The 26,413-nt window shown below is 40.8% G+C and overlaps 1 protein-coding gene across 2 annotated transcripts in view; it reads right to left on the reverse strand.

The window, feature by feature from the left end:
• LOC109913390 (transcriptional repressor CTCF-like) overlaps positions 1–24,802 on the reverse strand; it is a 92,005-nt gene extending 67,203 nt beyond the window's left edge. The window contains exons 1-5 of one of the 2 annotated variants that reach the window (XM_048608363.1): positions 24,630–24,802; positions 19,780–20,196; positions 11,851–12,121; positions 7,091–7,261; positions 602–735 (exon numbers count right to left, since the gene is read on the reverse strand). In XM_048608363.1, coding sequence (XP_048464320.1) covers positions 602–735; positions 7,091–7,261; positions 11,851–12,121; positions 19,780–20,067 — 864 coding nt within the window. In that variant the 5' untranslated portion in view covers positions 20,068–20,196; positions 24,630–24,802. Of the gene's footprint in view, positions 1–601; positions 736–7,090; positions 7,262–11,850; positions 12,122–19,779; positions 20,197–24,606 lie in introns of both variants that reach the window. The other variant, XM_048608362.1, reaches the window with a different exon arrangement.
• Between the last annotated feature and the right edge of the window lie 1,611 nt (positions 24,803–26,413).

Raw genomic sequence — 26,413 nt, forward strand, 5'->3', positions numbered from 1 at the left:
TGGATATGAATTCAGATCTCCTGTTTCTAAATTTTTCTTATTGTCCTTAGCCTGAATATAGATAAATGAATGCACCTGAATTGCAAGGTATGTGGATTTTTGGGTTCAGGTCATTCACACATCTCCAGCGTGAGTCCACAGTAGTGATGATAACTGTTACCTTCCTTCCCTTTAGGCTGCTATCTAAAACAACAATCAAAAGGCCATCAAGCCCAGATACAAACTGCATCCTGCTGACCATGTGGAAGAAAGAAGAAACTGCTTTCTGGCTTGTCTCCCAGTGGCAACATCATGATTGCATACAAGGCCTATTACATATTTCTTCTGCTCCCCTTCCTTAATATATGTGGAGGAAAATGAAATGGATATTGTCTATACACACCCCCATGATTTTATATGGTTGCCCTACATTTGTAACATTGTAGAAATCCCTGAGCAACATAAAAGAGTCATATATCACGTGGCAGATTTCGCCTGCCCACGTCCTCCAGTTTACTCCTCTGCTCCTGGGGAACTAGGAGAGCAGAAAATCCTGTCCTTAGTTTTCAAAACCACTCAGTCCTTTAGCACTCACACAGACACAGAACTGTACTGCACTCACCTCAACACTAGCATAATCGCAGATTGAACATTTGAAGGGCTTTTCATGGGTATGCTTGTAACGTCTGTGTCGCACCACCTCACCGCTCGTAACAAATGCCATAGCACAGTCAGGGCATTTATGTGGTCTAGTGCCTAAAAAACAAGTTGCAGTAAGATAAATGATTTAATTTTAATCAGATTAAAACTGATTAAGGATGCAGATTATTTTTTGGACAATAAATGACTGAATTCAAATTTAAAATGTAAGTGTTATAAATACAATGTTAATAAGATTATTTGTTTCTGATCTGTGTCTTTAATTAAGGGCTAAGGGGAAGATGAAGGCGATCATATACCATGCTCTAAATTCTGGTGAAAATACACCTGGATAATTTACTTGGTAAAGGGGCCCAAGTTGTTTTACAGGAACAAGGAAGCAAGATATTCATCACAGCAGTGAACAACAATGCCAGCAGCTGTGCTGACAATAGGCAGACAATTAGGACCGGGGTTTTCACTCCCAGGTTGGGAGGGCAGCATCGGAACATTTCCCAGATCCACAAATCCGATCCAGGTGAAAGTATCCTGTAAATTATAATTCGTTCCAGGATGTGAGGGTTTCCCTAGAGTCCTGTCAGCCCGGGAATGAGAGCAGAAGATGTGAGGTACAGAGTTAGGTTGAGCAAGCATTGTTCTGCGACACTGTGTCCAAAATTTTAAAGAAATGGAACAAAAAATCTCTCTCCAGCTATCACCTCCACAAATTCCCCATGCTTGATCTAAGCCAACCCATTTTCAATTAACTCTTGTAATGGGATGGGAATATCGCTGGCAAGACCATCATCTGTTACCCATCCCTAACTGCCCTTGAACTAATTGACTCTCCACGCCATTTTAGAGGGCCATTTAGGAATCAACCACATTACAATGGTTCTGGAGTCAGGTGTAGGCCAGACCTAGTAAGGATAGCAGATTTCTTTCTCTAAAGAACATCAGTAATTCAGTTCTGATGAAGGGTCAATGGACTCCAAACATTAACTCTGTTTTTCTCTCCACAGATGCCGCCAGACCTGCTAAGTTTCTCCAGCACTTTCGCTTCTTGTTTCAGGTTGTTATATAAAAAAAATCAGCAACAGTTAGGCTAGCTTTTAATTACAGCTTTTATTTATTGAATTCAAATTTTATTATCTACCAGGATGGGTTTCAAATCCATGTCTCAGAACATTAGCCTGTTGCACTGGATTTTTACAGCACTGACATTACCACTATTCCATTACCTCCACATAACTCCTCCTTAGCAAGCTATGTCTCTCCATCATGCCTCATATCCTCCATGCTAACCTGTGCTCCTCTTCACAGCCTCCCATATATTCCAGGCCATACTAAGCCACTCCACCTTACACATAACTCTTCATACCCTCCATGCCAACCTATTCTCCTTGCCCACCTTCATTGCCCTTTAAAGCCCCTATAACAATCTAGTGCCAAGTCATCTCCACCATCCTTCACTCTTACATCCGCCATGCCACCTCATCAAGTATCCACTGTGGGCAGACCTCAGGAGCCATACCGAGATTAAATAACATAACGCTCGAAGTATATGTTGCAGAGGTTATTACAAAAACACTCAGATTTATAAAATAAAACTACATTTCAATTCCTTCAGTTATGTATTTCTTATAAGTAAATATAGTTTAGTTTGGGATTATGATCGGCATGGGCTAGTTAGACCAAAGGGTCGGTTTCCAATGCTGTGTGGCTCTAAGAGAAGTTGAGTAGGTTGGGCCTATGCTCATTGGAGTTTAGAAGAATAAAAAGTGACCTTATTAAACCATATACGATTCTTCAGGAGTTTTACAGGGTATATGCTGAGATATTGTTTCCCCTAGTGGGGGAGAACCAGAGGGCATAATCTAAGTGAGCCCCCACCTCCTCCACTGCTTCCAGTTAGGACAGAGGTGAGGAGGAATTTTTTTTCTCATAGCATTAATGAATATGTGGAATTCTTCACTGCACAGGGCTGTAGAGGCTGGGCTATTAAGTATATTCAAGACTAAGATAGACAGATTTTTAATCGAATTGAATTAAAAGGGAAAAGGCAGAAAAGTGGAGTTGAGGATGGCAGCACTGTGGCTCAGCGGTTAGCACCGCTGCCTCACAGTGTGAGGGTCCTAGATTTGATTCCACCCTTGGGTGACTGTCTGAATTCAGCCCATTAAGTTTCTTCTGGGTTTCCTCTGGGTGCTCTGGTTTCTTCCCACAGTCCAAAGATGTGCAGGTTAGGTGGATTGGCGTTGCTAAATTGCCGACAGTGTCCAGGAATGTGCAGGCCACGTGGATTAGCCATGGGAAATGCAGGGTTATAGGTCTGGGGGTGGATCTGGGTGGGATCCTCTTTGGAGAATTGGTGTGGACTCAATGCGCTGAATGGCCTGCTTCCACACTGTAGGGATTCTGTGATTCTGTGAAATATTCATTCAAGGGAACTAAACATTCAGGGATATATGACTTTTCTAAAGGACATGCAGTAAGGAAAGGATGGTGGCATAGTACAGAATGGAATAAGTACGATAGCATGAAGTCATCTTGGATCAAAAGGTGTAAAATCTACATGAATGGAGGTAAGAAATAAAAAGGGGAAGACAACACAAGTAGTCTATAGGCCTCCTAGCAGTAGCTATATGGTAGGACAGAGAATAAATCAGGAGATGTACACGAACTGCAGTAGTTAAGAAGGCAGTTCAGTACCACCTTTTCAAGGGCAACTAGAGATAGATAATAAATTCTGGCCTACCCAGCGACACCCATTAACCCACCAGTGAATGAAACAAACACAATGAGGGCATGTAAAACAGGCAGTATACCAATCATGGCTGACTTAATCTTCATGTTGATTGGGATAGTCAGATTAGCAAAGGTAGCCAAAAGAAAAATTTCATAGCATTTGTGTTTGGGACTATTCCCTCGAGCAATACGTGGGAAAATGTGAAGTTATTCACTTTGGCAAAATGAATGAGGAGTCAAGTATTACTTAAGTGGAGAAATACTGTAGAAAATTACTGCACAGATGGATAGGGGAGTAATCGTACATAAATCGCAATGAGCGCTAGCCTTCTTTTTCAAAGGGAATGGAATATAAGAATCGGAAAATCTGTGCTAAAACTACTGTGAATAGTGTTGGGCTTTTATCTAAGGAAAGATATAATGGTATTGAAGGCAATCTACAAAAGGTTCACGAGGCTGACCTTACAAGGACCGCCTTACAAGGAGCGGTTGAGTAGATTGAGCCTGTACTCATTGGAAGTTAAAAGAATGAAAAGCAAACTTACTGAAATATGTAATATTGGTCTATACAGCTATCTACAGACTCATCCTGAGAGTGGAAGAGAGTCATCCTTGTCTGCGACGAACCGCTGAAGATAATATGTAATATTCTTAGAGGACATGACAAGTTAAATGTGGATCGGTTGTTTCCCCTTGCGGGAGAGTCTAGAACTAGAGGACATGATGTCAGGATAACAGATCACCCTTTTAAGACAGAGATGAAGCGGAATTTCTTTTCTGAGGGTAATGAATTTATATATTTCTTTACTGCCGACAGCAGTAGAATCTAGCTTATTAAATGTTTTCAAGGCTGAAATAGATTTTAAAATCAAGAGTTATGGCAGAAAGGCAGGAAAATGAGAAGATCAGATCAGATTAGATCAGATCAGCCATCATTACATTAAAAGTTAGAGCAGACTTGATGGGCTGAATGACTTGCTTCCACGCTCATGTCTAATGATTCCATCCCTCACGATCACAAACACTGGAATTAATAAGGCCTCTTCAAAGATTATATAACCATAAGAGTTGTAAACCATTTGAATTTAGGGCAGCACAGTGGCAAGCACAGCTGCCTTAAAGTGCCAGGGAACCCAATTCAAAACCCTTGGGCGACTGTGTGGATTCTGCACACTGTCCACGTGTCTGTGAGGATTTTCGCTAGGTGCTCAGTTATCCTCCTATAGTCCAAAGATGTGCAGGTTACATGGAATGGATATTTGGTAAATTGCCCGTTGTGTCAAAGGTGTAGGCTAGGCGGGATAGGGTGGGATGCTCTTTCGACAGTTGGTACAGACCTAATGGGTCAAATGGCCTCTTTCCACACTATACGGATTCTATTATTCTAAATCAAACTATGAAATTCCAAGTACCCATGTGTTACAAAATATATCAGCCAGACAGCATTAACTCAGTAATGGCAATCCTCAAGTTTATTTCAAAAGCAATTTTTTAAAAACACTCCTGATATCTTATTCTGTTTAAAGGGCTAGAATTTTGAATGCCTTGAGATTTTAGGCTGTTCCCTTGGAAAGTACTTTTGAAATTTGTGGCAGTACCTTTTGATACTTGCTTTTAATAAATCCTTTTAAAATTTGATACCTGCATTTGACAGGTCTGCCGACAGTTCTAAAGAAGAGTCTGCATTGTGCTGAACTTCAAAGGGACTTGGATATTCTTGTTCATGATTCACAAAGTTAACATTCAGCTACAAGGCAAATGGTAGGTTGACTTTATTACAAGAAGGTTTCAGTTTAGGGGTAAAGATGTCTTGCAGCAATTACATAATAATTTGCACTGTTGATGAGATGACACCTTGTGTGTTGCTTGGTCTCCTTACCTAGAAAAGGTATACTTGCCATAAAGGGAGTGCATCAAAGTTTCATCAATTTAATTACTGGGACGGAAGGATCATCCTATGAGGAAAAATTAAATACATGGGGATTTTATTCACTGGAGTTCAGAAGATTGAGAGGTGATCTTACTCAAACATAGAATTTTTTCAGGGATCAATAAAGTAGATACAGGAAGGATGTGTCCTCTGGCTGGTGGAATCCAGGATCAGTCTCAGAGTAAGGGTTAGGCCATTTAGGTCTGTGATGAATAGGAACTTATTTATCCAGGCAAACAAGGGTAGGGCTTATACAATTAATGGTAGGACATTGGGTAGTGTTGTAGAACAGAGGGACTTAGGAGTGCAGGTACATAATTCTTTGAAGTTTGTGTTACATATAGACAGGATGGTTAAAAAGGCATTTGACATGCTTGCCTTCACTGCTCAATTCTTTGAGTTTAGGAATTGGAAAGTCATGTTGAGGTTGTACAGGGCGTTGGTGAGGCCTCTTCTGGAATACTGTGTCCAGTTCTGGTCACCCAGTTATGGGAAGGAAATTATTAAGCTGGAGAGGGGTCAGAAGAAATTTACCAGATGTTGCCAGGTACAGAAAGTTTGAATTACAAGAAAAGGCTAGAGAGGCTGGGACATTTCTCACTGCAGCATAGGAGGTTGAGTGACGCCCTGATAGAAGTTTATAAAATAATGACATTTGGACGGGTACATGAATAGGAAAGCTTTGGAGGGATAAGGGCCAGGAGCAGTCAGATGGGACTACTTTAGTTTGCGAATATGTTCTGTGTGGACTGGTTGGGCCGAAGAGTCTGTGTCCATGCTGTATGACTCTATGACTGGGGAGACTCAGTCATTGAGTATTTTCAAGACTGAAATTAATAGATTTTCAAACATTAAAAACACTAAGAGACATTGGGATAGCACAGGAAAATAGTGCTAAAGTAGAAGATCAACCATGATTCCACTGCATGGCAAAACAGGGTTGAGGAGCTGATTGGCTTACTCCTGTTCCTAGTTCTTCTATCGTTGTGCACTTGACAGTTAATGAGACTATGCACTTTTTACATTCACTTATGTCTACTTTTAATAACGCTAAAATTCAGCTTATCTCTACTTCTCCCAAACAGCAATTTCTCCCAAAGACATCACTTTCATAATGATGGGGAGGCCTCAAATCATCTACTCCATTCCAAGATAGGGTAGAGCCATGGGATCTAAAAAAGTAACTAATTAACATTTTGACCTGGATTCAAATTGCTATTGGGATGATCTCTGAGGGTAGTGTGGAACAGTCCAATATAGAATGGTAAATTCGTGGTTCCAATACTTACTATGGAAGCCTAGCTCATACAAGCCACGGGAGAATGACAGAGTTGTAGTACTGATTCTTCAAACCAATCTTACCCTTTGACCAAACAGATTGCATTACCATTACCACAACTAGTGGAGGCGATGGCCCAGTAGTATTATCGCTGGACTGTTAATCCAGAGACCCAGATAATGTTCTAGGGACCCAGCTTTGAATCTCGCCATGACAGATTGTGGAATTGGAATTCAATAAATATCTGGAATTAAGGATCTAATTATCAGATTAGATTATCATTGCCAATTATTGGAAAAAACCCATCTGTTCGCTAATGTCTTTTAGGGAAAGAAACTGCCATCCTTATCTGGTCTGGCCTACATGTGACTCCAGACCCACCGCAACATGGGCGATTCTTAAGCTGCCCTGTGGGCAATTAGGGATGGACAATAAATGCTGCCTAGCTAGTGACACCCTCATCCCCTGAATGAATAAAGAACGAATACAGTACAGGCATAACACAGTTAATTTACCTGTATGAGTGTTTATATGGTTTTGCAGAAGGGTGATGGTTCGAAAAGCCTTTTCACAAAGGTGACATTTGTGTGGCCGCTCATCTGAATGGCTTCTCATGTGACGGTCTAGATTAGACCGTTGTGTAAATGTATAAGAACATAGTTTACACTGAAATGTCTTCTTAACATCTGTCGAGTAAAAGCATTTCAAAGAATAAAAAAAAGACACTTACAATCTCAAAATATCCCACAGTATGTTAGCCAACAAATTTCACACTACTTTACCAGTAGTCATGGATGAACATTCAGCTGAGGATTAACTCTGTGCTACACAAAAATAGATTTCCTAATTATCTCGACAAAGATATAAGATAAAATTGATTAATTTAAAACAAAGACTCAAAAACACATTATTTTCTTAGTGATTACACAAAGTGCAATATGGGGAGGAAGATACATAAGGAGATCAAAAGGGAGGATGCATACCCATGGAACAACTTGCACAGTTTTCAGATGATTTATTCAAATGAATCCAATAGCCGATACAATAAGTCCTCACTTTAAGTTGTTCCACTTATTGGAGTTTAATTTTAACATGGTTAAGTTCCAAGGCATGTTTCTTCAAATAATATTGGCACATTTGGTTTAATGATCACCAAGCTCAGCATTCAATTGGCTTTCTTATGGCTTTATCCATTTGAAGTCCTGAGATTTGTGAATATGAACCTTCAAACCTCTCTGGTATTCCGCATCAACTATTCAAAATACAAGCATATGAAATAGGAGCAGAAGTGGACCATTCGGTCCCATAACCAAACTGATGCCCATTGCCTGGCTCTTAACCAACTAATATCAAATTGCCTTGGGAGCTCTTTGTTGTACCAGATTCACCATAGCTAGTGGGATCTTCCTTCAATTGTTGACCTAGCACAATTTGAGCATATTTCCTTTTATATCTCTTGTTGAAGGGTACACTAAACAGGGGACTCAATGATACACATCAAGTTACAAACCATAGTCATGTGTACTCCAGTATGATTGTATCTCAAGCTATAACTGTCTTTGGAAGGGCAAATAATAGCAGCAGATTTCAATCACCTAGATTGCCACTTTGACATTGCAAAGTTACAAATACCTCAGCTTACTTGTGATTTTTTGCCAGGCAAGAGGAACATAACCATGTGTCTTTTCAGGTCACAGTACCATTATGCTGGAATCTTGATAATAGGACTTCAAACAAGAAGAGTCAGGACTACAGCCACCTTTATTTGCTTCCATATTCAGAAAGTGTGCTATCATGAGACTCTGCAGTCTATTTAGATCAGCCTATATGTTTACAATGTAGAAGTTTTGTGTTGCAGTGGTAGTATCCTACCCTCCAGGTCAGAAGATCCAGGTTCAAATCTCATCAACCAATGTGATGTGTCATAGTGTGTCTGGACAGGTTACTAAAAAAGGGACACTTGTGGCACAGTGGAGGTTTTCCTACTTCTTGTCTCAAAGATCCAAGTTCAAGTTGCATCTACACTGGAGGTGGTTCATGAAGTAGGAGCGGAAGTAGGCTATTCAGCCTGTTGAGTCTGCTCTAGCACTTAATGATTTCATGGTTGATCTGATAATCATAGAATAACAGACTCCCTACAGTGTGGAAACAGGCCATTCGGCCCACTGAGTCCACACCAATTCTCCAAAAAGGATCCCACCCAGATCCACCCCCAAACCCATAACCCTGCATTTCCCATGGCTAATCCACATGGCCTGCACATTCCTGAACCCTATGGGCAATTTAGCAACGCCAATTCACCTAACCTGCACATCTTTGGACTGTGGGAAGAAACCAGAGCACCCAGAGGAAACCCACACAGACATGAGGAGAATTCAGACAGTCACCAAAGGGTGAAATCAAATCTAGGACCCTCACACTGTGAGGCAGCAGTGCTAGCCATGGTGCTGCCATCCTCAACTCCACTTTTCTGCCTTTTCCCTTTTAACTCAATTCGATTAAAAATCTGTCTATCTTAGTCTTGAATATACTTATTAGCCCAACCTCTACAGCCCTGTGCAGTGAAGAATTCCACATATTCATTATGCTATGAGAAAAAAAATTCCTCCTCACCTCTGTCCTAACTGGAAGCAGTGGAGGAGGTGGGGGCTCACTTAGATTATGCCCTCTGGTTCTCCTCCACTAGGGGAAACAACATCTCAGCATATACCCTGTAAAACTCCTGAAGAATCGTATATGGTTTAATAAGGTCACTTTTTATTCTTCTAAACTCCAATGAGCATAGGCCCAACCTACTCAACTTCTCTTAGAGCCATACAGCATTGGAAACCGACCTTTTGGTCTAACTAGCCCATGCCAATCATAATCCCAAACTAAACTAGTCCCACCTGCCTGCACTTGGCACATATCCCTCCAAACATTTCTTATTCATGTACTTATCTAAATGTCTTTTAAACAGTGTAACTGTATCCACATCCACCACTTCCTCCGGAAGTTCATTCCATACATGAACTACTCTCTGTATAAAAAAATTGCCCCTCATGTCTTTGTTTCTTCCTTCACCTTAAAAATAAGCTCCCTAGTCTTGAAATCCACTACCCTAAGATAAAGACACCAGCCATTCATCCCATCTATACCCCTCAACGTCCTACGCTCCAGTGAAAGAAATCCCAACCTAAACCCGCCATTCCTGGCAGCATCCTGGTAAATGTTTTCTGAACCTTCTCCAGCTTAATAATATCCTTCCTATAACAGGGAGACCAGAACTGAAAACAGTACTCCAAAAGTAGAACAACATTGCTTCATCGGAGGCCACACTGATGATGTTACCTAGCATGGTGACAAAACGTCTGTACGAAAGCCAGCCAGCTCGACGAGCAAACCAACAACCTGATCAAGATCTCTTGTAATCTTAGATAACCATAGATAATTCTCCTCATAAGACAAGATCAAACCCAGTATGGGACAGAGATCACGTCCCCCTGGAGAAAGGCCAGCATGGAGCAACTGCAGGCCTATAACTAAAGGAGGACTATAATTTGGAACTTTTAACTTTATTTCTTATTTACTACTTTATACCGACAAGAACTATAATATTGAACTTCTAACTTATTTCTTTATTTTTCTGCTCTTTATCTAAGATTTTGTACCTATGTATCTTGTATCACTACATTCCTGTATCTTTGTACTGGAGTACAAGTGACAATAAAACCTATTTCTAATTCTAATATCTGGAATCAACCCAATAAACTTTCTCTGGCTTGCTTCCATTGCCAGTATATCCTTCCTTAAAAAGCAGGATAACAGTTCTAAGCAGATTGATTAAAATAAATGTTTCTTTAAAGGGCCTTGTGGCATAGCGGTAGTGACACTACCTCTGGACCAGAAGATTCAAATCATGTCTACCACTGCACCGTGTCATGGCAAATCCAACAAGTTGATTAATTTTTTTCTAATTTTTTATATTTCAGAAGTGCTCTTACACACAACTGAACATTTTTTCCCCCCATCACCAAATCACCCATGGTATTTTTTTCCATCTAATAGCCAAAACCAGTAAGTCACCAACAACAACAACAAAAACAGAAGGTGCGGGTCCAGTGACCCTTCATCAGACCACCAGATCCGAAAAGTTAACTCTGATTTCTCTTCACTGATGCTGCCAGATCTGCTGAGCTTTTCTAGCAAATTCTGTTTTGTTTCTGATTTACAGCATCTGCAGTTCTCTCAGTATTTACCAGTAAATCACCCGTGTTTCCAATTGAATAATTTATGTGCAACAACGATGCGTTTACAATAAGTGATTAAAAGTTACACCTGTCGAAATTCCCAGGTGCAGGAGTTAAACCCAAGAATAAAAACTCATCCCTGTTCATACTGGTAACGTGTTAGTATTTACACAAGTACAGTCTCTATGAAACATATCCTTTGTTTTGGAACAGTTAGGTTTGCAATTTGAGCCAAGCTGTATTTAATACTATATAAAATGATCAGTGATATGATGGGACAACATGTACAACATGCCAACATCCTAAACATGTAACTAATATGACATCAACATTAGCTGTTACTTTATGTTTGCAACTTCCAGCCTGCATTCCACTAAAAATTGGTTTTATTCCAATTTCTGTTGACCATGGTTTAGGGTCGGGGTAAAGAGGGGCCAATTCTAACTGATTACATGGTAAAGGGGGAGGATAGAGGATCTGCAGTCATTGGTGCATGAACAATCCAAGTGGACGATTCTGATTCACTTCCAGAAATTCCCATTGAAAGCTTGTTCTCTCAAAAGCCCCAAACTATCTGGCTGAATTCTGCTTCTTTGTTTAAGACTATGGTTTGAAACATTAATGAATCACAAATTATAACAAATTTCTTCAATTATCTTTTGGTCAGGCTTCTTAATTCTTTGGAAATGCTCAACCAGGGCTCATTAACTCTGTCAGTAATATCATAGCTTTCCCCACACTCAAGCACTAGCTCCCCTGCAATACAAGGTATACAGTTCAAAGAATACATGCAGGTAAGAATATAAGGCATTTTATAGGACTCTGTGTTAAACTGAGATTAGTTGATTCTCCCATTGCAAGGAAGATTGCTGAAAGTCAGTGCAGGACTTTTCTTTCATGCCGTCCTAGCAGCTAATCATGCAGCAACAAGAGCAGGAAACCGGAAACTGATGAGTTTTACACACTACGGATAGGGATGGTAAGGTTAAAACGCTTTAAATAACCATCAACAAATGTTACACATGCTCAAAATAAAAATGACTAACCTTTCTTCTTAATTTTGTTAAGTCTAGCAGGACTAATAGTTTTTTCAACAGATACATCTGGTTGTAGACCCTCCAGCTGTCTGCCTCTACAATGATGAATGGTCACATCTGTATTATTCTCAATTTGTATACCACACTGCACACTACTTTTCTCTTTCTTGACAAGAGGTTCGTGGTATTGGTCTATCACTGTGTCTACGCATTCTTCCGGAGTATGGGCTGCATCCAGTTCCATTCTCTCAATGCACTGCATCTCTCCATTTGGCCCTACCTAATAATGAAGATGTTATCAATTACAGAAATGTTAAAATGCAGCACAAATACAGAACTTTTTTGTATATCACTATATAGCAATATTAATAATAACGAGGGTAAGATTTTTTCCATATTCTCACTGGCATCGCACCAACTTTCACAATAAAAGACCACATTTTTTTGTTTTTTTACAACTACAAACTGTAAAATGAAAGTTGAACCTGCGTTATAGTTAAAAGTACCAGGAAAGCCTTTGCAAGTTCCAAAGGGACAGGAGACGGCTTCTGTTGCACAGAGCCTGCAGGGAAGTGGGGTTAACGTAGATGGACATTTTGGTCAGCATGGACCTGTTTGGGCTGAAGGTCCTGTCTCCATGCTGTAGGACTCTATGACTCCAACTTGAAGATCAGGTGGGATTGTTTAGTGTACACTTCAACTGCACAGGATTATGTTACGTTTTGGATCAGTGAGATGCATATTTTATGGGACAAAGTGACACCAGCTGTCTCTGAGTTAATGAAATACTGCCTAATAACAGTCGTTGAATTGGTCCAGCAGCAGTTGTTACGAACTTGTGAGTTGTGTGCACTCGGAGACACCAGAAGCTGCAAACAGGAAGCACCTCTCGCCATTTCTCCGAGTCAAAATGACAAAACTGAAAACTTAGAAAAGGCTTCTAATACAAGAAAAGACATAGGTCCATCCGATCAGCTAATGACTTGAAGATCAACCATCGCTCAGCAGACATTTTGTCACCGTCAATAAGAACATCTGGAAAGACTGTAAGAAATAACTCATCCTACCCTTGTGGTCTGGACTCACGAATTACATAATTTGTTTCTTGCTGTCAATATTTTCTCATCCATAATATTTGTGTCGAACCATCTGTTTCAGTCTGTCTTATTCAGGAATTGTTTGGGGTTTTAAAGTGGTATAGCTAAGGTTGCATTATAGTAATTAATAACACATTGTGTTTGTTGACTTTTGTTGAAGAATAAATTTGCTTATGGTAAATAATTATTTTCCAGTTAATGATGAAGCCTACAATGAATTACTTTTGTCCTAAAGAGCAATCACGTCAGGCAAATGGGTCATCTTGTTGGTTTAATTGGGTGGTTACATATATGTGGCAGCTTGTGTAATAGTTGGGATCGATTATTGACACTCCCTTCCCAAGTGAATTATGATAATACTCAAATCTGCAATGTCCAAATGGTTGCCATAAAAAATAATCTTATGCGTGCCATAAATACAATGAAGCGCATTTTTTAAAAAACAGATCACTTATATTCTGTTGTTCAATATTTAAGTTCCAATGATCTAATTTTTGTATTGTTATGTACATTATGTTCGTGATTTGAGGAAATATAGTTGTTAATTATTAATACTCAGAATCAGATATCATCCAAGTCTGAAGTCTTGGTGGCCACATTGACACATAGTCATTAACAAGTTTTAATCTTTTAATGATGTACACAATGACAGATTGATTGCAATGCAAATTGCTGATTCAAAAATATTTTTTAAATATTTACCCTTCCCATTTATCATTTTTTAAAATGTCCTGCTTGCACTCCTGCTCAGCAATACTTCCACCCAGGTTGGTCCTTTAATTAATACTGGTAAAGCTGCTACACTTAAATGCAACAGTATTTGGATCACCCGCCCCACCCTTTGGTCCTCCAGTTCTGGCTTTCAGTGAAGTCCTTCCAGCTGGCTCTCATTTTTGGTCTGCCCTCATCAGTTATTTCTCAAACTAAAAATCACAAATAAAACCATCTTCTTCACTCAGCATCTAGTCATGTCTAATCTGAAAGACACTGCAGAACATCAAATGGACAATGATGATTTGGTGGAGTGGTCGGAGAGGTGGCATGAGACGTTCAATGTGAATAAGCGTGGAGGTGATACTTCTTGGCAGAAAGAACGTGGAAGACTGCATAAAATAAAGAGTACTACTCTAAAGGGAACATAGAGACAAGGGTGTTCATGTGCATAAGTCACTAAAGGTGGCAGAATAGGTGCAGAATAGTAAATAAAGGATATAGTAACCCAGTTTATTAATTTGGGCATAGAGTGTAAGAGGAGGTAGGTTAGACTTCAGCTGAAGTATTGCGCACAGCTCTGGGATGACACACTTTAGGGAGCATGTGAATACACTGGAGTACAAAAAAGGTTTAGCAAACGATTCCAAGAATGAGAAACTTCAGTAATGAAGATAGATTTGAAATGCTAGGACTGTTCTCCTTAGAGAAGAGAAGGCTAAGAGGAGATTTGACTGAAGTTTTCAGAATCATGAGATGGTGCACAGAGGAGATGAGGAAATTGCTCCATCTCATTAACTGATCAAGAGCAAGAGGGCACAGATTTAAAGTGATTTGCAGAAAATGTAATGTAATGCAAGAAAAAATTTTTTCAAACTGTTCAGACCTGGACTGGATCACCCGCATGTGTAGTTGAGGCCAGCTCATTCAAGGCATTTAAGAGAACATTAGATGACTATTTAAGTAAAAATATAGTGCAGGATTATGGAGGAAGAGTGGAAGAATGGCACTAAGTCATGATGCTCATTTGCAGAGCCAATGCAGACATAATGTGCTGGATGGTGTTCCTCTGTACCCTAAGAAAGCTGTGATTCTGTGAAAAAATAGTTAGCTGCGATGGACTGACAAAATAACATCAAAGTAACTTGAAGTATGAGGCGTTTATTTCCCAATACTTCAATGATAAGGATGTAGCCCCGTAGGTTACCAGTTAGGTATGATAGCCAACCAGCGAAAGCATTACTCATAGAAGGTCATCAATACGGCCACATCCATCATGACCATCTCAGATTCAGAAGTCTCATCAACACTTTACAGACAGAGTGAACCCACAGGTTCTGGCAGGACTTTGTGTGTTCTGAGGAGCAGGGCATGTATTGCTCTCACACTGTTTGCAAGTTTGCGGCTTACATACGGTCAGCATGCCTGTCAGGACCACCACACTAACCTGAACTTCATATGTCACTGGTCCTGACCTTGTGTCAATCATGCCTCTTATCCATGCAGGGCCATTTCTTTGGTTCTCATACCAAACTTAATTCCCTTGTAGTAAACTGTCTCTTTCATTTGGCAGACTCTTTGTTCCAGCACTGGTGCTCCCGATGGCGTTTCACCCTTCCCCCCGTCACCCAGGTCCGGGAAGATCAGATTTAACCTGGTGCAGAAACTTCTACGCATTCACAACTCTGCTGGTGCTATCCTTATAGTTGCATGTGTGGTGGTCCTATAATCAAATAGGACAGCTTGGTAATCTAGTGAGGCTGTAGGCTGTTTCTTCAAGCCTGCTTTCAAAGTTTGGACTGCTTTTTCTGCTAAGCCATTGGATGATGGAAGGTATGGAACAGCCCTTATGTATCAAAGACCATTTGACTTTAGGAAATACCCAAATTCCCTGCTAGTAAACGATGGCCCGTTATCTATGACCAACACTTCCGGGAATCCATGTATTGAAAAAAGATGCACACAGTTTTTCTATCATGGTTCCCATATTTGACAAATTGACTCTGTGCATGACAAACAATTTGAGTGGGTGTCTACAATGACTAAGAACATTGAGCCTATGAAAAGATCTGCATAGTTGACATGTAACCGAGTCCAAGGTTTGTCCGGTTATTCCCACAGATGTAGGAGAGCTGCTGGCAGTATATTTTTGTCTTTTTTGGCATCTGGGCACTGCCCTACCAATGCGGCTATGACTGAATCCAAGACTGACCACCAGACATAACTTCTCGCCAACATCTTCATTTTGGGGACCCCTGGATAACCCTGGAAGAGTTTAGTTGGTATCTGGCAGCGGCCTTTGCTAGGGACAATCACTCTTGCTCCCTGCAACAATATGCGGTCCTCTACTATAAGCTGGTCTCTCCAAGTCCAAAAAGGTTTCGGTTCTGGCTATGATAGTCTTTTGGCTTTCCCCATCACCACCAGTTGTTTCTGTTTTGACAGGATCAGATCTTTCTGCCTCCAAAGTCTGATATTGTCAGGTGTGACTGCAAGTGTGTCCAGACAACTTAAACCATTTCAGACTCTCCCACTGGTGGTAACAACAGTGGTGTATCTGACAACGAGAGGTGGTTCGATCCATCCGTATTCACCACTTGGCCTCCCAGACAGTGTTCTAACTTGTAATTATACACACTTAGTGTTACAGCCCACCGCTGAATTTGGCCTGAAGCTATGGGCCATGCTGCCTTGTGCTCTTTAAGCAGACCTAGTAGGGGTTTGTGGTCTGTTATTATCACAAATTTTCATCCATATGAGTATTGATGGAACTTCCTGACTCCAAATATGACTGCCAATCCTTGTTTCTCCATCTAGGTGCATTTGCACCTGCGGTAGCCAAAGTCTTGGATGCATATACTATTGGATGTTCCTCTCCATTGGGCCACGTATGAGCTAACACTACCCTGATGCCATAAGAGGAGGTACTGCATGATCTTGCTTGGGACCAGTGTGCCAACACCTTAGAAGACAGTAGCTATTTTTTCACTTCCCTGACAGTTTGGCTTGGCTATGCAACCATTTCCAAGGCTGATCTTCTTTGAAGAAGTTGAGGCAAAGGTGTCAGGATGGAGGCCAGGTTACGTTGGAACTTTCCGTAATAACGTAACAGCCCAAGGAATGACCTAAGTTCCTGGTTGGACATGGGAACCGGGGCACCTTTGATCATCTTCACTGTACCTTCCAACAGGTGTGACCCAGTTTTGTTGACTCTGTAGTCCAAGTAGGTCACTTGGAGGGCCCGGAACACACACTTTTCCCTTCTTAGGCATACACCCGCCTTAAACAAACAAGTAAAGACTACTTCAAGTTTTCTAAGAGTTCCTCATTAGTCTTCCCTGTTATTAGCACATCACCTAAACAAATGGCACTTTGGGGTACACCTTGCAAAATACTCTCCATTGTCTGCTGAAAATAAAAATGTACAGGCTGACAATACCTCAAATTAATGAACAGGCTGACAATACCTCAAATTAATGAACAGGCTGACAATACCTCAAATGGTAGTCTCAACTGGTACAAACTCTTCTGGGCATTAAATATAGCAAAGTTCTGGGAATCCTCATCTAAGCAATTGCAAGTACTTGTGGCTTATGTCCAGCTTCGTGAAAGACAACCCCCTGCTATCTTTGCATATAACTCCTCTGTTCAATGGACTGGGTACATAAACAACTGTGAAAACCCGCTTACCGGTTGTTTAAAATCCCCACAAAGGCGTATCAACCCACTGGGCTTCAAAATTGGTATGGCCGGTGCTGCTCATTCTGACTTAATGATTCCTTCACTTTCCAGCCTTCTGATTTCTGCCTCTTGGACCGGGCAGGCCTTGCAGAATCATGGAATTACTTCCTGGTCAATTTGCAAGATGGCCTTGGGTCTGCTGATAGTCCCAAGACCTTCCAGGAAAACTTCTGGGTGTTTCATTAGGACTTCACTCAGGCAGCCATTTTCTAATCAAAAAATGTTAAGTCAATCTCAGGGAATCTCTCTCAACCAATTTTGCCCCATCAAGTTTGGGTCTGGGCCTTGTACTACAATCACTGTAGCTGAACCAGCTGCATTTCATAAGAGACCGATGTCAAAGTTGTACCCATAAACTGTAAGGATTGCCCGATATAGGTTTTCAGCATACCTGAGGTCTTGCACAAACCTAAGGGTTGGAGTCCAGATCAACTTTTGTTAGAAACTGGTTCTGCAATCATTGATATGACCATGCCAGTGCCAACCACCATTAGAATCAGATTACCATTTAACCAGACATTTATTTTAATTGGATCTGATTTGGATATTGCTAAGCAATTTAACTGTTCCAACCCAGACGTAGGTGGACTTTTCAGGATACAAACTCTCCTGGATACCGGCCTATGAGTTATCTTACTCAATTTGGGCCTAACAGGACCTTTTACTGTCTCAAATCTGCATTCTGGCAACAACTACAATGGCTTTCCAGCCTAGATCCTGAAGGAAATTTTAACCATTTAGCTGAGTCTTGGCTTTGTTTTGGGTTTTTGCTGTGCTGACCTGAAGTCCCTGTAATCAGGATAAGTCCTGAGTGATGCTATACAATTGCCTGCACACAAGTGCTGTTCCCCAAGCTCCGTTGGACTGGCAAGGATATCCACTTCCACCAGAATTCTCTGCAAATCATATGCTCCACTTTCTGCATTTTCCAATGATAAAGCCAGTTGTAGTGCTTGTTTAAAGTCCACTTGGGCTTTAGCTAGCAGGCACTTTTGCATGGTTACATCATTAATCCCACATACCAACCGGTCTTTACACATCTCATTAAGGGATAAACCAATCTCAAGTGTCTCTGCCAGTCAACCTAACCTTGTTAAAAATCATGACATGGTTTCTCCTGGTTCTTGAATGAGGAAAAAAACGATAGCATCTCAAAATTAGAGGAGGCATGGGAGTCATAATATTCCTTAACTAAATCTGTCAACTCTTGGAAGGTTTTAATATCTGGTGCCTCAGGGAAAGACAGGCTCCTAATAACAGAAAAAACTGCAGGTCCACAGGCTGGCAGGAGAATGAATCATTTCTTTTCATCTGCCCAGAAAAAAATAACACATTCTTTCCACATACTGGGTCCAGACTTCAATGGCAGGATTGAATGAGTCAAGCTTCCCAAGTAATAGTATGATGGAAGAAATGCTTATCACAACTTAAAGATAATGTTGCAAACAGGTTTCTTCAGGACCATGCTTTACTCTTGTTGCCACTGAAATAACTCTACAGAGGCCAGTATCCCATCACCAAGTCACATTTATTTACACGCAGAAAGTCCTTTACTCTGGCACAGCCTCATCAGAGTCAGCACCCAGTATCAGAATCTCTGGCACTCCTCTTTTTATCTGTCAGCCAGGGCTCCCTGATTGGACCAGATTAACAGCCCCAAGCTCATATTCTATGACCTCCAGCTGGCTGACCTCATTATAATCACAATGCAATCAACCAGCAATATCCTGGAATATCACAGACCTATCAATGTCACATTAGGCTGATTTGGCTCAGAACTTTCTATCAATGGCATGTCACCTGACAAATCAATTCCAAACAAATCAAACCTATCTTCTCCATAGAAGGTAGATAGCCTTTCATAAAGACAGATTATGTTGGAACACACAGGGCAGCAATATCTGTGGAGAGAGAAACTAGAGTTTTAATGTTTCAGGTCAACACCTTTTAGCTTCGGACAGTCCACTGGGGTTGAACCAGCAGCAGGGGCCAAAAGGTTTTCATTAGTGGCATTGTAAACAGCAAAACTCACCTCACTTATGAATGCTTTGCTGCCGTCTTCCTAAGCACAGTACAGACAAACATACTACCTTATCTAGATGAATCTTAACCTGCTTCTATTGGGGTCAGGTAGGACCAAATTTCCATGACTGCCTGGGCTTCTCTCAGTCCACCTGTGCCCTAACCTTGGTGGAAATCCTTGAGGAAGACATAGCCTGTTGTTCATTGTTTATTTGTTGCATGAGTAGAACTCAACAAAGCTTGGTGGCATGCAGCTTAACTTGAAGAGTAAATGCATAGTTATTATCTGCCTGAAATTTAAAATAAGGGTTTTAAAAAGACATTAAGTAATAAAGGCCCCTTTTTCAGTAAGTTCCTAACTTCATACCTTAAAAACTTGTACTCCTTCAGGGAGTGGAAGAGTGTGCATGATCTCACCCTCACCACCCAACGCCTGTCTCAGCCCATTTGGAATCATTTCAGTTCCTTGTTGGTTCATTGTCAAGTTGACCTCAGTCAGGCTGGGCTGGATGTGTTCATCCATGTTGACTACTTGTAATGTGATAATGCGCATTTTGTCAGAAACTCCCCGCTCCACAGCATATTCCATGATGTCTTCGTATGACTTTGCCAAAAACACAGTTGTATCGTGGGGAAAAATTTCACTTTCCGTCATTCTTTCCAAATTGTTGCTTGTACTTTTCTCATATTTCTTCTACATTCTGCAACCTCATTGCTTTCTACGCCTGTAGTGTATTTTCATATTATTAAATGTTTCCAATTGAGGCCTCACTGACATGGTTGCCTGTTTGAAAAGAAAAGCAAATTTTACAAACTGCTTGAATATTTGCGCTAATCCAATAGAACTTTAATGTAATCACATTCCAAAAGTACTCAATTGACTGTATGGATTTTAGAACATAATGAATTCCTGAAAGGCAGTATATAAATGTAATTTTTTTATGGGTCATATTTTCTTCATGTAGGAGAATTTTCACACCCCATGTACGTTCCCACTGCCATGCAAAACAATTAGAACTGATGAATTCCAAGTAACTGAATGTGTTGCTTTTACTAACACAGTCTTAAAGATGTTCTTACAAAGATATCTAAAACCCTGCACATCAACAATTTTCCATACAACAATTAGCAGCTTTAGCAAGGTAGTGTGGCACTTTGGGATATTTCCCAATAGCTTTCAAACCTGTGGGAATTGGACAGAAGGCAATTTCAATTGAGTTTCTAATAGAAATTTTTTCCAGAGATGTATTTTCTGCACACATGCAACACCCAGCATTTGTCAGCGATTGACATTTTAGTGCTGAAAACTGAAAAGATTTTAACACAATGTGAAAAGGCCCTTCAACTCATTGTGTCAGGTCCAGTCATCAAGCATCTATCTGTTCTAAGATAGCAAGAACTGTAGATGCTGGAGTCAGAGATAACAAGCCAGGCAGCATCAGAGGAACAGGAAAGCTGAGAAGGGTCCCGACCTGAAACATCAGCTTCCCTGTTCCTCTGATGCTACCTGGCCTTCTGTGTTCCTCCAGCTCCATACTTTGTTATCTCTATCTGTTCTAATCCTATTTTCCAGCACTTGGCCTGTAGTTTTGTATACAATGGTGTTTCAAGCTCACATCTAAATACTTACGTGTCTTGAGGGCTCCTGCTTGTACCACCTCTTTAGGTACAAATTACCTCTGGTGGAAATTTTTCTCTAAAAATCTGCCTCTTATCTTAAAACTGTGTCACTAGTGATTGACTCCTCAATGAGGGGAAAAGCCCCCATTTATGCACCTCATAATGCTTTACACTTCAAATAGGTGCCCTGCTTAGCCTTCTCTGCTCCAGGTAAAACAACCCCACCCTATCTATTCTCTATTCATAACTGAATCTCTCCAAGCCCAGGCAGCATCCTGGTCATTCTCCTTTGCACCCTCTCCAGTGCAATCACATCCTTCCTATAATGTGGCGACCAGTGCAGCACACAGTACTCCAATTGTTGCTTAAATAATGTTGTGTTGTTCCATCATAACCTCCTTGCTCTTGTATTCAATGCCTTGACTAATAAAGGCAAGTATCCCATATATCTTCTGATCCACCTTATCTACCTGCCCTGCTGCCTTCAAGGATCTTTGGACATTCACATCAAGATCCTTCTGATCATCTGTATGTCCTATGATTCTAACATTCAATGCGTTGTCCTTTGCTTTTTCGTAGTCTTCCCAAAATACACAGCCTCACACTTTTCGTGATTAAATTCCATTTGCCACCGTTCCGCCCATTCTTATCATCCCGTAGTCTAAGGTTTTCTTCTTTACTATACAAACCAATTTTTTCATCATCTGCAAACTTACTCATCATGGCATCTACATTAATGTTTTGATCATTAACATACACCTCAAACAGCAAGGGAGCCAGCACCAAACTCTGTGGTATGCCACTGAACACAAGTTTCCAGTCACAAAAGCAACCTTTGGCCATCTCCCTCTTCATAGAACATAGAACATAGAACATTACAGCGCAGTACAGGCCCTTCGGCCCTCGATGTTGCGCCGACCTGTGAAACCAATCTGAAGCCCATCTAACCTAAGCTATTCCATTATCATCCATATGTTTATCCAATGACCATTTAAATGCCCTTAAAGTGGGCGAGTCTACTATTTTTGCAGGCAGGGCATTCCACGCCCTTACTACTCTGACTAAAGAACCTACCTCTGACATCTGTCCTATATCTATCACCCCTCAATTTAAAGCTATGTCCCCTCGTGCTAGCCATCACCATTCGAGGAAAAAGGCTCCCACTGTCCACTCTATCTAATCCTCTGATCATCTTCCTCCTGCCACTAAGCTAATTTTGGATCCAATGTGCCAAATTGCCTTGGATACCATGGGTTCTTAGCTTCTTAACCAGTCTGCTGTGCAAGACCTTGTCAAAAGCTTTACTGAAGTCCATTTAGACCACATCAACTGCATGATCCTCATCTATACACCTAGTTGCCTCCTCAAATATAATCGATCAAATTTGTTACATATGATCTTCCCTGAAAAAGCTATGCTGACTACCATAAAATCATATGGGAGGCCCATCGGTCCGTCAAGTCTGTACCGCAACAAGTATGCTACTACCTATACTAATTTCACTTTCCCACTCTAGGCCCATAGCCCTAAATTTTATGTCACTTCAATTGTTCATCCAAGTACATTTTATAGGTTATGAGGTTGCTACTTCAATTACCCTCCCAGGCAATGCATTCCAGACCCCACCACCCTCTTAGCCAAAAACATTTTTCTCTAATCCATTAATTTCCTGCCTTTCACTTTAAACTTGTTACTGACCCTTCGTAGCTAAAATGTTCAATCACAGGCAACATCCTGCTGAATCTCTTTTGCACACCCTCCAGTGCAAATGCACCCTTCCTTTAGTGCTGTAACCAGAACTACACTCAGTACTCCAGCTGTGGTCTAACCAAAGTGCATACCTCACACTTTTCAGGGTTAAATTTTTAACCTGATCTGCCCAAATGACTATTCCGTTTATATTCTCCTGTAAGATAACACCTTCTTCCTCACTATCAACCACCTGGTCAATCATCGTGTTGTCCCCCCACACAGTCGTCTACATAATTTATAAATGAACAAAAACAGACCCAGCATCCATCCCTCTGGTACACCACTGGAGAATGACTATCCTTGATTAATGCTTGCCTGGGTGCTGATTAATTTTCCCTCAGGTTTTTTCCAAGTTTCCCTGCCACTGATGTTAGATCATTGGCCTATGGTTTACTTGTTTATTTCTACCACCCAGCTTGAATAATGGTACCACATTAACAGTCTTCCAATCCTGTGGCACATCTCATATTGCCAGAGGGGATTTAAAACTTAACATCAGAGCCTCTGCAATCTTCTGCCTTGCTTCCCACAGCAGCTTGGGATACATGTCATCAGAGTCAGGGAATGTATCCACTTACAAGCTTTCAAAAACCATTAAAACCTCAGTCTACTCAATGCTAATTTCTGCAATTATATCACAGATCCCGTCCCTTATTGCTACACCTACAGTGTCCTTCTCTATAGTGAATACAGATGCAAACTACTCATTTAAAACCTTAGCTGTGTGTTCCAGCTCCACATATAGATTACCATCTTCGTCCATGACAAGACTTACTCTTTCTCTGGTCATTCTCTTGCCTCTTACTACCTATAAAATATCTTTGGATTTTACTTAATGTTACCCCACCCCCATCTTTCTGTTCATGTCTCCTCTTCACTTTCCCAATTTCTGTAAGTAACCACATCAACTATCTTGACTCCTCTCAGGCACCTACTGTCCTCAGCTCTCAGTACCAGACATACCTTGTTTACCCTATGCAATCCTGCACATGCCTTGACATCGAGGGTTTTTGATCCGACCCTTCACCTTTATAGGAACATACCATCGCTGCACTCTCACTGTCACCCTTTTGAATGTCTCCCACTACACCCATGGGCATTTTCTTGCAGGTTTCTGTTCTCAGCCCACTTTGACCAGATCCTGTCATATCTTGTTAAAATCGCTTTCCTCCAATTCACAATCTTTATTTCCAGCCCATCTTTGTTCTTATTTATAACTACTTTAAATCTTACTGCATTAAGGTCACTGGTAGGATTCCAAGCCAGAAAATAGAACATTAGCCTGGGCTTCTGGAATACTAACCCAGGGCAGTGATAATGTCACTGGACATCTGGTCAGAATAAATAATTAAACTGAGAACAAGAAGCACAGATTTAAAGTAATTGACAAAATCATCACTGAGGGCATAAGGAAAAAATCTTTGCACTCAGCTAATGGTTGCGATCAGGAATGCAGTGAGTACAATGGGAGACAGGTTCAAATGAAGTTTTAAAACCTACTTGGGAGTTTTTGAAAAGGAAGAACATGTGGCTGGGAAGTGCACTAGACAAATGCTTGCTCTGGGAGAGCCAATGCAGATATTATATGCTGAAGGTCCACCTTTCATGCTTAAACAATTCTGTAACTACGTTGGTCTCTCTTAAATGATTTCAGGGCCTTAACGATGTTACCCATTCCTTCGTTCAAAATTGCAGAGTTGTCCGATTCTGCAGCCTCCCTCGTCGTCAAGCTAACTTCTAAAATGCAACGGCACTTTGCAAATTTATGAATTTCACTGGCTTTGCGCGCCTCTGACCTACCCAGAGGAAGGCCAGTACCTACCTGCTAAAATAAACCTAACTCACATCATGTTGCCAGTGATTACTATTTCGGATGGGGATGGGGGAAGACGAGTGCTCAATCCCGACAATTCACTCAGTAAATGATGGGGTGAGGAGAAGAAGAGGCGCCCCGAAGTGAGTTATGGTGGAGAAGGCTTGGAACTACCTCACAGGAGCATGTCCCCCCTCCGCCAGGCCCGCACATGCGCCGTTACCACCCCGCCCCGGCAGCAGGCGGGAAAGCAGCAAAATGGCGGCAGCGCGCAGGCGCGGCTCGTTGCCATGGCCACCTGGGCAGAAAGGTCCAGAGAAGCACCAAAACTCTGAATGACAACGATATGTCAGCAGGGTAACAATTCATCTTTCTTTAGAAAGGGGCGGCCTGATATATTCATTTGTAACCTGAAATGTTACGAATTGCTTATTATAAAATGGGCTGAATGGCCTTCTGTGCTGCAAATTCTACATACTTTGTACTGTTGTGATAGTCATGCTTTATGTTTAAGGATATTAATATTTGTCTGATTTTGACGGTTGTGCTTGTCACCTGTATTGATTCATAAATGAAGACATATATTTGGAATTGTACATATAGTTAATGTGATCATAGAATCCCTACAGTGTGGAAGCAGGCCATTCAGCCATCGAGTCCACACTGACCTTCCAAAGAGCATCCCACCCAGCCCTACTCCCCCAACCCTATCTTTGTAACCCCACATTTGCTATGGCTAATCTACCTAGCCTGCACAGCCCTGGTCTACTACGGGCAATTTAGCATGGCCAATCCACTTAAACTGCACATCTTTTGGACATCTTTGATGATCCTATAAGTTTTGACATCAGTTAGACCATGATTGTTTTTCAGCATCCTATGCTTAGCATCCATTATTTGAAGGTTAAAAACCAAAGACAGTTTTACGTAAAATGTAAGTATAATGTATGGGGCAATTACAGTAGTGAATAAAAGCTAAAATTGGATATTTTGCTTAATGGTACAGTGAAGGTTAAAGGGTGAATCTAATAAAGATTTTCAAAATTATGAACTGTGTTGAGAAAGTACAAAATAAGTGATTAATTTCATCAGTAACAATGGAACATGGATTTAATATTTACGCTAAAGGAATGCCAGAAGTTAAAAATTCTAACTAATTACAGGGAAATGAATGAGTTAATATCATGCACGAAACATTTCTTTAAACATGTTGGAGTATGCTTTTAACTGGTACACAAAAATAATCTCAGCCATGAAAAAGAATTGGAAAACCAAAAAGTAAGTGCTCTTATTCTGATCTGCAAAGTTCAATTAACTAGACTAATCATTTCTGCATGCACATTGCCAAACAGGCCTGTGCATTTTGCACCCTTCATTTCTAGCAGTAAACTTTCGACAGTACCAATTGCTCACTTGACTAAACATTCCTACAACTGCTTGAGGCTTCTTTCTAACCCCTTAGAAATACTCAATTCCTTTCCTCACTTTCTCAATTTATTCATATCTGCTCTGTTGAGTTGTTCACTTCAGATATTTAGAAGATTATTACATTTTATAACCATGTCTTTAAATTTCAGGTAAAAATGGAAGAGGTCATGTGACCAGTGTTCACACCTGCATAACAGCAAGCTTGGGTAGTTTGATTGTTTGAGATTAAAGGTGCTGTTTTGCAAGGAAGAAAGTACAAAATGTTTATGCTTGGAAACAGAAGTGTTTGTGCTTGGTCAGACACCAGGAATTCTGCAGCAAGGAACTCCCCTACTGTCTCCCTAATGCCTTTCTACCATCAACAATGTACAGGTCAGGAGAATGGTGA

Source organism: Rhincodon typus, chromosome 19 (assembly GCF_021869965.1).
Source record: "Rhincodon typus isolate 14 chromosome 19, sRhiTyp1.1, whole genome shotgun sequence".
Lineage (NCBI taxonomy): Eukaryota > Metazoa > Chordata > Chondrichthyes > Orectolobiformes > Rhincodontidae > Rhincodon > Rhincodon typus.